The sequence below is a fragment of the Andrographis paniculata genome, unplaced genomic scaffold (genome assembly GCF_009805555.1).
Source record: "Andrographis paniculata isolate CXL003 unplaced genomic scaffold, ASM980555v1 Contig60END, whole genome shotgun sequence".
Lineage (NCBI taxonomy): Eukaryota > Viridiplantae > Streptophyta > Magnoliopsida > Lamiales > Acanthaceae > Andrographis > Andrographis paniculata.
In genome coordinates this window covers 3704845-3717768 of record NW_026137596.1, presented here as the reverse complement: position 1 = coordinate 3717768, position 12924 = coordinate 3704845, and the positions used below count along the sequence as shown (strand labels likewise).

Genomic DNA, 12924 nt, shown 5'->3' with positions numbered 1-12924 from the left:
TAATATATTACAAATTGATATTAAATAATTATGCAGCAAATTTTAATAGATTTCGACATGAATTTAGTTTTTAAATAAATATATGATTATACTCCCTTCGTCCCATGTATTATGGGCCTATTATTGTAGATACGAGAATTTAGGTAAAGTGTGATTAGTAAGTAATTAAGAAGTGTATTAGTAAAAATAATTATCGTATAATAAAAATAATTGTGAATTAAGATTAAGATAACTAAATAGTTTAGTAAAGATTAAAAAAATTATAAAATTTAAAATTTAAAATGAGATTAAAGTGTATAATTATATTTTCAAAAAAGAAATGAACAAATTATGTATGACGGACGAAAATAAAAAGGACAAATTATGTGGGAGGGAGTATGTTTTAATAAAATAAAATTAAATCCAAATCAATATTATATATTTTGGTACAAAAAAAAAAAAATTCATTTTAGAGATATAAAATTATAGGTGCGTGCTTCCATAAAATATAAAAATAAAAAATTATTTACGAATAATATTATAATAAAGTACAATATATACATAATATATATTCTATTTACTCAATAAGTGAATAATTTAATATAAAATATATTTTTTTATACTAAAGATACATATATTGTGTAAATAATATATTTATTAATTATTTATTAATTATATAGTAAATTTTAAAATCTAGACGGTTTTAGTAAAATGGAGGAAGTATATTATTTTATATTTTATTTCAATGCAACAGTGTTGTTTGCTATTTTTGTCTATTTCAATATAATAATTTTGTTTATTAATTTTGTTCATTTCAAAACAATAGTTTTATTTTCATAAATACTCGTCTTATCATAAAATTATTCATATTTTTTTCATTATTATTATACAAATGTCACTGTTTTTTATCTTAATACACTCATACGAGCAAAAAAATTTTTTTACATATACTTTCTACAAACTATCAATATATCAATATTCCTAAGATATAGTTTTGAACGAGAGAGTATATTAAAAAAATCTAATAATAAAAATTACGATATAGACATAGAAAACGCATCCAAACACATCGTAGCTTTCGAGAGCGGGCAGCTTGTGGTAGGTCTACGTGGTCCACCATCCCTGCTCCGTCCAATCTTATAAGTCAAAGTTGGGGTCTCAATTCTGAACCAAAATTATATATAATTAAAAAAGAAGAAGAAATTATTCGACTTAATAATAATTTTCAGATTAAAAATACAGTATTTTAAGTTTTTTTTTTTTTTTTTTATAATCATAGTAATAATAATAATAATAAATCAAGTCAATTAAATATAGAACAAAATTAATTAAATTATTTTTCGATTTTATTTAATATAAAATATAAAAATCAGGTCAACAAATAATGTAATATTCTAACTCACTTGGATTTTGACATGATTGATATAATCTTAATTAATAATTTATGGCTGTGTTTGTCTGCCAATTTCGATTTTGAATTGAGATTTGAATAGTAAAACATTAGAATTTGAATAGTTGTATGATGCGATATAATTATGTATTAATATGATGTTTTGAATGTAAAATTAATTTTTAGTATAATATAAAAAACGAAAAATAGGTGTTTTGATTTGATATTTTTTAGAAGAAAAATTTATGTGAATAATAAAAATTCATACAATCCTTCAAACAAACACACCCTATGTGTACTCGTCAAATTTTACATTTGATTTTACTATTTTATTTTTTTCAATAACATCAAATTAAATATTTATTTTTTATTTATTATATTAAACTAAAATTTAATTTTATATTTAAAATATTATATAAATATATATATTTATATTAGATTAAATAATTATTTTAATTCAAAATTTATATTCAAAACAAAAAAATTTAAAATCAAAATCCTACAAATAAAGACACTTTCAAAACGATATAACTAATGTGTATCCCAATGCACAATCTTAATAACTATTTATATTTTAAATTATATTTCCTCTCTTATCTAAATATATGTTAACTTTATTACTCAATTTCAATAAAACACTTCAATATTGGAGAATACAATTACATTACATATCAAGTATCTAATTAAATGATTCGTCAGTCCCACCTATCATGTTTATATTGTCCCATCTATCATGTTTACATTGTCGTTTCTGTCCGTCTCATATTTCATGTCATTTTCATTTTTTGGAAAATAATTATACACTTTAATCTCATTTTAAATTTTTTAATCTTTTTAAAATTTTAATTAAACTAATTTAATTATCTTAACATTAATCTATAATTATTTATATTATAGGATAATTATTTTCACTAATATATTCTTAATTATCTACTAATTATACTTATCGTAAATTCATATATTTACAGTGATCCAGACATCCAATGTGAGACAGATAAAATATATCATGTTTTTATTATTCCGCCAAACTTAGTTGTTTGGTTCTCTGTAGGTACGAATTCTAGACCTGACTATAATTAGTAAAATAATTATATTAAAATTATAATAATTAATTTATTTAATTAAGATTTAAAAATATAAATTATGAAATTTAGAATTCGATTAAAGTGTATGATTTTGTTTTTTATTTCCAAAAAATAAAAGTAACAATTACCAAATTATTTCATTAAAAGTAATAATATATTAATACCAAAATACCCTCAATTTTTACTTAAAGTACGAATATACTATTACATACACAATTACTTTATACATAAAGACAAAGAATAAAAATGTCAAAATCTTTTACAAACTTCTTTATTAACTAATAAAATATTATTATTTCTTAATCTACTGCAATCCCCCAAAACATCCCTTTAAAATGACAGAGGAGTATTAGTTTTGAATAAAAAAAAAATGTTTTGCATAATTTAATTTAACACATAAATGTTTCACATAATAGATAAAATACAAAAGATTTTGTATATTTTTATTAAGACGTAATAATAAATAACATACAAAGAGTGTGTTTACTTGTGAGGTTTTGATTTTGAATAGTAAAATTTTTAATTAAAATAGTTGTTTGATGTGATATAAATATGTATTGATGTAATGTTTTGAATGTAAAATTAGATTTTAGTTTAATAAAATAAATAAAAATTTAGTATTTGATTTGATATTTTTAAAGAAAAAAAAAAGTTAAAATAATAAAATCAGAAAAAAAATTTTACAAGTAATCACACCCAAAGTATTTTGCATATTTTTATTATAATGCAAAAAAATGATATAATTTAACCTAAAAATTAAAATAAAAAACTTGATGTTTTTTTTAATAAATAATTAACCATTATATTTTAAAAATTCACAAAAAGAAGAAAAAGAGCAACCTCAAGTCAAAAATAAAAATTATTAGATGCTCAAACTGCAAACTACACATCCAAAGACAAAATCCAGGTAATCCAACGGCAGGAAAATTGTAAAAATTAAAATGTGGCTGCTGGGATTCGAGCCCAGGTCTCCACGGCCACAACGTGGAATTCTTACCACTAAACTACAGCCACTGTTTATGTCATATAATTCAATTAAATTATAAATAGAAAATAAAATCAAACTGAGTTTCATATGCACGTGGTTATTTGATTTTATTGATTTATTTGATTTGGACAATAAAAATTGTTCTGTTCATAATAAGCATTTACATAAAAAAAAAAAAAAAAAAACAAATACTGCATTTATCTCAAATTAATTTATTCATTTTATCAATTTGGTTCATTCAAAATTAATTCTACTTTAAAATAATTAAAAGAATATTACAGTTTACATATTATTATAAAATGTTATTACCGTAATTTATCTAATTTTAAATATAACTATTTATATTTCTTATCTCTTATATTTATAAAATGCTAATATTATAATCGAATCAGAATTTAGCTAAAGCATCACGGTAAATAGTAGCTGCAAATTTCCAAATTATCAAAAATATTGAAAAAAAATACTTATATTAAAAAATAGTTTAAAAAGTGGTAATTTTAACTATTCAAATTTTATGTTCAAAATATTATATATTTAAAGAAAATACTCACGTCTCGTTGGAAGGGTGACGTTTGTTTTTTGCAAGTAGATTTTTAAATATTAATATTATATTGAATTGTAGTAAAAAGGATAAAAATATCCTATTAGTACGGTGTAATATAAAAATAGTAGTATTTGTGTAATATTTGTAAATTGAAAAGGTATTTATTATATTAACTAGCTAGTACAAATTAAGAAATGATAACTTTTTCGTTGGACAAGAAAGTATCAAAAATTCCAAATTCAATATAAAAAAAAAAATCCACAAATTGACACACACCTACAATTAATATTTATAAGAATAAATAAAATGCAATATACAGGTCAGATAATAGAAACATAAAATAGTCTGATCTCCTGACACGTGTCCGGATGTTATTGGACAAAGTTCACCAGTAATAAAATGTTAATTTTTATCTATTTCATTTATTTTTATTCTTTTTCCGTTTCAGCGAGCTTGAAGAAGGTTCGGCCATGGCCGCTTCGCTGTTGGAGGCGCCGTTTTCCGGCAATCACTCGTCGTTCGGAGCTAATCACTTCTCCTTTAAACTTCAAACTACGAAGCCTGTTAACTATTTCATCCCTCCGGTACGTTCTCCAACTTCCGCATATCCTATATGGCTATGCGCCGCCGGAGATATTGGAGACCAAATACCACGGCAGCTGCATTCTCCGCCGAGTACGGAGAAGAGTTCTGAAGAATTTAGCGTTGCAATTGAGAGAATCATAGACCGGAGGAAGGCGGTGCGCGTGGCTTGGGAAAAGCTGGTCCGGTGGTCTCGTTCGTGGCGGTCCAGGGCAAAGACTGACGTTCTCGAACGCACTAAGAAGGTCTCCGATTCTCTCGCATTACTTTTCCTCGTTAATTGCTTCTCGCTTCTTCAATATTGATTCACAACAAGTAATGTTGTCGATTGAGCCACAAATTCGATTAATCCTTTCTTCATTTCAAAGCTACTGTTAATTTCCTTCAAATTTCACTTGCCGCTTTAATTATATTCTCTATAATGTTGTTGCAAGTCAATCCATGAATGCACTTAATCATTTTGATAATTAGGTCATGAATCATACGGATCTTATTGTCATTATCTAATTTGAAGTTCGTCATGTTTGGGGATCCAATATATATGTATATAGATGGATTTGAACAAAGTTTAGCATATTTTCAGTATCATTAAATCTGAAATTCGATTAATCGTGTCTTCATTTCAAAACTACAGTTAATTTCCTTCAAATTTCACTAGCCGCTTTAATTATCTTCTCTATAATGCTGTTGCAAGTCAATCCATGAATGCACTTAATCATTTTGATAATTAGGTATCATGTTTGGGGATCCAATGGATACCAAGGTAGATAGATAGAGAGATGGATTTGAACAAAATTTACCATGTTTTCAGTATCACTAAATCTGCTTTCATAGCAAAGCAGCATTTTCTGGCTTGTTATTGAAGAAATCCACTGTATGTGTACTTAGGTTGCACTACTTGGAGGTGGATCTTTTGGCACAGCTATGGCGGCTCATGTCGCCAGTAGAAAATCACAGCTAGAAGTTACTGTCCTCGTTCGCGATCCTAAAATCTGTCAATCAATCAACGAAAGCCATTTCAATTGGTAAATCAAATAGCATTTTCTTTTCAATCCATTTTGTCATCTAACATCAAGATACATAGTCATGTTGAAGCTACATTGATCTTGAAGTAGAATCCTTATTATTACAACTTTTTGTGCATCTTCTCTAACCAAACATCTATGTTTTCAATTTATTCCAGTAAGTATTTTCCAGAACAAAAGCTTCCGGAAAATGTCATTGCAACAACAGATCCTAAAGTTGCTCTACAAGGTGCAGACTTCTGCTTCCATGCTGTGCCAGTGCAGGTGCCAAATTGCTTTACCTTAGCCATATTGTACATTGATTTTGTTATTCAATATAATGGTACACCTTAAACTACAACTCAATTTCGTCCCTAACCCTATCGCCCTTAACGACTAAATTTGTTGCAGTTCAGTGCTTCATTCCTCGAGGGCATCGCTGAACATGTTGATTCAAGCTTGCCCTTCATTTCTCTGAGCAAAGGTCTGGAGCTTAATACATTGAGAACCATGTCTCAGATAATCCCCCGAGCGCTAAAGAATCCTCGCCAGCCGTACGTTGTTCTGTCTGGACCTTCATTTGCACTGGAGCTGATGAACAAATTGCCAACAGGTCATTCTGCAACACCTAAATACAGAGACTGCCCCTGATTATATAACTTCCAAATTAACTCGAATACTGCTTCTTATATGTGCAGCAATGGTGGTGGCATCTAAAGACAAAAAATTGGCCAATGCTGTCCAGCAACTTCTTGCCTCTAGGAACATGAGAATCAGCACATCAAGGTTGTACTTATAGAGGAGATACAGCCTTGTCCTTTGCATCTATTTTTAATAATCAGTTAGATTTTAATTTATTTTTTATTATGTGCTACAGTGATGTTACAGGGGTTGAAATTGCAGGTGCTCTCAAGAATGTACTTGCCATAGCTGCTGGAATTGTGGAAGGCCTAAATCTTGGAAATAATTCCATGGCAGCTCTTGTTGCCCAAGGTTGCTCTGAAATAAGATGGCTGGCCACAAAGGTGAGTTTTTACCTCATAGAAATAGTATAGGTTAGGTTTAACATGTGCTGAAATCGACAGTAGTATTATATTTTTATTTATTTATATTATATTAATATAAACAATGTGTTGTTTGTCGTTTAACAATTGTTTTATCGTAATCAGATGGGTGCCAAATCAACGACATTGACGGGGCTGTCCGGAACAGGGGACATAATGCTCACTTGTTTCGTGAACCTTTCAAGAAACCGAACAGTCGGGGTTCGTCTGGGATCTGGAGAAAAACTCGACAACATTCTCGATTCCATGAACCAGGTGTGTCTACATTATATTTTATACTTGGCGCCAAAATCAACATAATGAAGTTGCGCGGCGTTCAGGTGGCCGAGGGGGTGTCCACTGCCGGTGCGGTGATCGCACTGGCACAGAAATACAAGGTTAAAATGCCGGTCTTGACTGCAGTTGCTCGGATCATCGACAACGAACTTACCCCAACAAAAGCTGTAAATGAACTAATGAATCTCCCACAGGTTCGATTTCATCGCACCATCGAAACTCTCTTTTCCTGACATCTACAACTATAAACACTAAATGCTATTCTGTAGGTTGAAGAAGTTTAGCAAGCAATACCTCTTATCATACGACGAAAGCTGTGTCGCAAAACGGGTACATTCTCCCACCTGAAATTCTTCGTAATTTCAGTTCCTTCCGCGCTTAGATTTTGAGTTGATTTAGATTACAATACCTACGACATAAAAACATAGTCGTTGGCTAGGTTAGTAGACGAGACCTGTTAGCGAACAGGGGAATAGATAATCAATCCCCCGAATAGCAGATGTTATTCTCATCGGGAATTAGCTCGAAACGAATTCCCTTCAGGACAAAATATACAAAACATTCAAGAGCTAAGCAAGATTTGTTCATTATGTTGACCATAAAGTTTAAAAGACACCATAACGGCACGAGAAACTGTCGAAACAGTTCACCGTAGCCAAGTAGGCTCTAACGCCAAGGCAGAGTTGATTTTTCTGCTCCAGGATCGTACGATATACGATTTCTGTTAGTTTAGATTCTAAGTAGAGTAGGAGAGGCGAAAACTTAGGTATATGCGCAAGATGCACGTATATCATTCTCTTTTGTCCTCTTCGAGATCTTCCGTCAGCCCAAACACATGATCGGATGCAAGTGATGCTTTCCGGTCTTTCCTTTCCACTTTCGACGCCAAGTCCCCGGCCACTAACACTCCTGTCCCCGTAAGGGATATGCCCTCTTCTTCGTCCTCTCCAGTTTCATAAGCATACCTAGCCGATCGGACACAATATTCAAGTCAATTGGAACATGGACAAATACATACTTCATATGCTATGTAGTTGACAAGACTTATTGAAACAAACTAGTTTCGAGAATGGAAGAAAAGAGAAGAATTGAGTAGTCTAGAAGTTACCTGGTGGGGTTATGTGAAGGAGCTAAGAGAATGCATATAACCACCAACAACATGAAGGCGAGCAAAGTCCAGAAAGCCGGTATGATCCAGGCTCTTCGCCACAGCTCGCTTAGGGGATCGCTGGCATTGAAGTATAACTAAACAAGCAAAATATAGAGTCGTCATGAGTTTATTAAACTGATACCGTAGAATAAGTAGGATCAAAATATATTAATAGATGCTACGAAAGAATGAAGAGTAACATATAATTTAAAATTTCGGAAATGCATTCTGTTGCGGCCTAATCATATTATATACGCGTGTGTGAGTGCACGAGTGTGCTTTGTCATATTGTTCCATCCTTTTTCAAATTCTACCACTTTTTTAGTTGGTGCCGTTCGAGATTCTACTAAGTAAGAAGTTGTTGATTAAGCGGTATTTTACATATGGAGATGCCATTTCGTTAAGCAAAGGCAAGAAAGTACCTCGTAGCCGATCCAAGCAACTGAGAGTAGCACCGACACAGCCAAAGTATTGGTGAACTTTCGGTAGAGCTCAAGTTTGGCCATGCTTCTTCGTATCTGCACGTGGATGAAAAATCAAGGGTATTTTCTTCCCGCATAAAACTTCGGATCCAAACTACTATTCAAACCAAAATAAAAAACTGTTCACCAAATAAACACACCCGAAAGCTTTCCATAGTTATATCAAGAAGATAATTTGGGAACAAACACACCGGATATTTTATAGTTTTTTTTTTTTTCAACTAGGATAGGAGAATTCTCAAGGTTCCACACCAAGAAAATGAACTAAGATACATACAAATAAAAGAAAGTCCATACAGAAAAACAATGAACCACAAAATTACGTATGCACGCCCATTCATGTATATAATAATAATAGTAGAAACCTTTGGGAGTAGGAGACATTGAAAACGACAGAAATCCCTTGAGGAATTACGACCCTATTGGCAAATTCGATCAATCCTCAACAATTTATAGGACTTCAAAACCTTTTAAATATCCATTCACATATATAACTAACTACATATATATATATATATATTTATAAAATGAAATAAGATAAAAGATCGGTGTACAAAAAGAAGGGTATCGAGAAATTACCTGAAGCTTCTCCAGAGTCTTGGATAACGACGAGAAAATCCAAACAATAAAGCAGGCATCCAAAAGGGCAACCGGTAGAACCAAAAATAGCCTCGTTTTTCCTGCAAAGTCATTAATATTCCCCAAATGCTCGACAAGCTCCAGAGCTTCTGAAGCCACAAAATATACAACCCCGAGAAGAATTACTTTTGAGGTTATCCCTCCAAGGGTGGGCCGCATTACACCATAACCCATCGAAACCACGAGGATAAGAAGACGAGAAACCGTCTTCTTTATAGCAGTGAAGGTAACCGCCCACAACGTAATATTGATCGGCCTGCTCCCCGTGGCATTGAGATTTGCATACTCAAAGTACCAGAGAGCCATTTCGCACATTCCCAGAGAAATCACGGCCGTAATTTGGTAGTGAAGCTGAATTATATCTTTCCAGTGCTGTACGAACCGTAGAAACCATAGAAGACCGAGAATAAGGTACGCCAGAGACATCAAGCCGTAAAATGTCATCATTGGCGACATCTTCCCTGGTAGATAACCGTCCGGATTTCTCCAGACAGTTCTTCCGCTGATGGTCGTGCCCTTCAGCTCCGGGTCGCAGAGCACGAAATAGAGATAGTACATTCCGGTTTTGTTTATTTCAATAGTTTGAAGTGACATAGTCGCCACTTCGCTGTCCCCCTCGAACGGTGTCTCTACCCTTCTCGGCCACCCGGGGTTGTTGGGATCTTCGTTGATGATGACCTTACCCACCTTGCAGAAACCCTCCTTGGCGAGGTCGGGGTTGCAGCATATTGCGTTGAAGTTTTGATAAACATGCCCGATTTTGTTACTGTCTTTGACCTCGAATATTATGGCCTCGACCACTCCTGTACTTTGATGCATTTTGTTCTGCCTCACAGCAATATCTTTTGGTCTCCTAAATACGACAGACTCGAACCTACACAAAAAAACAGACCATACAGAGGAATAGTTACTCATTTTTTAACCATAGAAGATTGGAATAAATTTTGATTTCCTAAATACGATGGACTCAAACCTAAAAGAAAAACGGCCATACAGAGCAATAGTTGCGCATTTTTTAACCATAGAAGATTTGAATAAATTTTAATCTCCTAAATACGATGGACTCAAACCTAAAAGAAAAACGGCCATACAGAGCAATAGTTGCGCATTTTTTAACCATAGAAGATTTGAATAAATTTTAATCTCCTAAATACGATGGACTCAAACCTACAAGAAAAACAGCCATACAGAGCAATAGTTACTCATTTTTTAACCATAGAAGATTGAATAAATTTTGATCTACTAAATACGATGGACTAACCTACAAGAAAAACGGCCATACAGAGCAATAGTTACGCATTTTTTAACCACGTAAACAGAACTTATAGTGCAATAGTTACGTCATTTTCACCACAGAAGATTTAAATAAATTCCTTAAAGCCCATGAAATGCTTAAAAACTGATTTTATGGTGCAGTGATTTCATTACTCTAAGTGAATGTTGTAAAAATCCTCACTCACTTAGTCGAATACCTAATATATGTAGCCAAAATGTACATGTAAATGTGTTTCAGAAATCTGAGATGCATCATTACCGAATATAGATTTCTTATGTATTTTCACACTCACAGTCACACATCTGTCGTTTCAATTTAAATAACAGCAAGAAAGAGATTCCCTCGGCTACCTCTCCTAATAGTCGAATTTCTTGGTGTTAAATCGGTAAAAGATATATTCGGCTATTAGCTAAAAGTACCTAATAAATACAATTCTGATTCACTAAAGGAACTTCTGCATGACATCAATGAATACAGAATCCATAAATTCTAGTCGAATCAAATGCATTGATTTCAAAATAACTACTCAAAAGAATCTAAGCTATGTGACTAATACAAAAAAATTCTCGAAACAAAAATGAATCGTCCATTGAATGCAGCAAAAGCTTCGAAGCAGAAAAAAACTGCAGAAGGACAACCAAAAACCACAGCACAAATTGTCGTTTTGCTCGGGTTTCAACACCAAAACTAAATATCCCCTGCACATGTATATGATCGTATTCTTATATCAGCCGCTCCCGTCACTTAATTCACTCTCCTTATTCGCTATGCGACAGAGTTACACTTATTGAACATCTCTAATATCCCATCAAAAGTCCTCAATTCACTTCATTTCCAATCCTCATTTTAAAACCATAACTATTTTCACACAGAATTCAAATTGGTGAATGTACATTTGTTGAATTCAATCATTTACAGAACAAAACAAAAAGCTCATCACATACAAACCCAAAATGAACTTTTAACCCCTTTTATAGGAACATCTAAAACAAGAATTTTCAAGAAATGGAAATTTTACATCACTATTGTAAAATTACCTTTCCACAGAAACAACAAATCAAATAACCAAATCTTCAGAAAGAGAAATTGAACATAGATTCAAACAGATGATCGATGAGAATCAAAAATAAAAAAAAAACCCTAAGAACGAGATAACAGCGAATTCGAATTCACCTGATGAAGGATTTTCCATTGAGCGGTTTGCTGTTGTCGTCGCTCGCCGGAGTCTTCGCAGGTTCGAGAATCTTCGAAGCGTAGAGGCCTTCGCTACCGCCATGGAAGAACAGAGAATTGATGCGTGGAATGAAGCCTTCGTTCTTGTACTCGTGGATCGAAGCTTTCACGCCATTTTCCCCCGACGAGAACACCACCAGCAACACCGCGACGAAAATGGTTAGGCTTTTCCGATCACATTCGATCGCTCCTCCAAACAGCATCTCCCTTTCTCCAACTCTGGATCACCAAAATTTGTGAATGTACATGAACAAATCGGTCCTCGAACGCCGAATTCGGTCGAAACGGAAGGAAGACAAAGATCTGCGCGGAGCAACAATTGGTTGGATTTCTTCGTAAGTTACATAGAATTGGCCCTCTCGTCGTAGTGTGTACTTACTGGTGGCTGGCTGGCTACCTTAAGCAACGGCCATCAAATTGTTGATGTTAATGATCGATGTGTGTTCCCAAATCTTGATTGTAGTTTTTCTAATTAGGGTTTAATTTGATGCCATAGGACTATTAACCCTAATTGCTTCAAGCTCACATCACTTTAGCAAATGTAGAAATTCGACTATACGAAAATGATAATGTGTGTATATATTTTTATCAAATTGGGATTTTGTCCTAATGCAAAACTGAATTCTGTAATTGGCATCTTCAGATGGAACAAGTTCCATTAATTTGATGAATTTAAAATTTAATTTTATGTTTTCTTCACTTGCAACTAATATTATAAATATTAACTTATATGTGTGTCTGTTTTTTTGGGTTGGATATTTGAATAGTAAAATATTAAATTTAAATAATTGTTTGATATTATATAAATCGATATACTAAATATAAGTGTATTAATGTAAAAAGTAATATAATAATAATAAAAAAAGTAAAAGTAATTTATAATAATATGGTTAACTTAAGACAGACAAAAATAAATTATTATATTGAGATAGAGAGTAGTATAATATTAAAAAAAATTATTTAATTTAATATATTTTTAACTTTTTTTATAAAAATAAATATTGACAATATAAAAAAATAATATTTTATATCGAACATAAAAATATATTAAAAATTTGTCTATGAAAAAAGAAGTTTAGGCAAACAAACCTATAAGTTTTCACTTAAAAAAACATATTTTGATCACTTTGGCTATTGGTTCAAATTAGCATATAATCAAATATATTTTATAAAGAAAATAACATGTATTAATATAATATATAACATATAACCATCTATAAAAATAAAAATTT

General features: G+C 31.8%; 2 protein-coding genes and 1 non-coding gene across 3 annotated transcripts; 1 reads left to right on the top strand and 2 right to left on the bottom strand.

Moving 5' to 3' along the window:
• Positions 1 to 3396: 3396 nt before the first annotated feature.
• Positions 3397 to 3468, bottom strand: TRNAH-GUG (transfer RNA histidin (anticodon GUG)). The gene has a single exon. It is a non-coding gene; the product is annotated as a tRNA-His (tRNA).
• Positions 3469 to 4433: 965 nt separating this feature from the next.
• On the top strand, positions 4434 to 7326 carry LOC127259644 (glycerol-3-phosphate dehydrogenase [NAD(+)] 2, chloroplastic). Its single transcript, XM_051287117.1, has 9 exons — positions 4434 to 4813; positions 5457 to 5593; positions 5752 to 5857; positions 5984 to 6185; positions 6271 to 6358; positions 6450 to 6597; positions 6742 to 6891; positions 6957 to 7106; positions 7182 to 7326. The coding sequence occupies exons 1-9, from the start codon at positions 4457 to 4459 to the stop codon at positions 7194 to 7196; spliced, it is 1353 nt and encodes a 450-aa protein (XP_051143074.1). The 5' UTR covers positions 4434 to 4456; the 3' UTR covers positions 7197 to 7326.
• A 42-nt stretch (positions 7327 to 7368) lies between these two features.
• On the bottom strand, positions 7369 to 12245 carry LOC127259643 (uncharacterized). Its single transcript, XM_051287115.1, has 6 exons — positions 12072 to 12245; positions 11633 to 11995; positions 9124 to 10057; positions 8485 to 8580; positions 8021 to 8157; positions 7369 to 7877 (listed from the first exon to the last, which is right to left on the bottom strand). Exons 2-6 carry the CDS (start codon positions 11893 to 11895, stop codon positions 7703 to 7705), a joined length of 1605 nt encoding a protein of 534 aa, XP_051143072.1. The 5' UTR covers positions 11896 to 11995; positions 12072 to 12245; the 3' UTR covers positions 7369 to 7702.
• Positions 12246 to 12924: the final 679 nt, after the last annotated feature.

Coding starts and splice junctions, on each gene's coding strand:
- LOC127259643 (XM_051287115.1), bottom strand. CDS start 11,895: ATGCTGTTTGGAGGAGCGATCGAATGTGATCGGAAAAGCCTAACCATT. Junction 10,058..11,632: donor AATGGAAAATCCTTCATCAG/GTGAATTCGAAT, acceptor TTTTTTGTGTAG/GTTCGAGTCTGTCGTATTTA. Junction 8,581..9,123: donor AGACTCTGGAGAAGCTTCAG/GTAATTTCTCGA, acceptor ATCCACGTGCAG/ATACGAAGAAGCATGGCCAA.
- LOC127259644 (XM_051287117.1), top strand. CDS start 4,457: ATGGCCGCTTCGCTGTTGGAGGCGCCGTTTTCCGGCAATCACTCGTCG. Junction 5,858..5,983: donor TCCATGCTGTGCCAGTGCAG/GTGCCAAATTGC, acceptor AATTTGTTGCAG/TTCAGTGCTTCATTCCTCGA. Junction 6,892..6,956: donor TTCTCGATTCCATGAACCAG/GTGTGTCTACAT, acceptor CGCGGCGTTCAG/GTGGCCGAGGGGGTGTCCAC.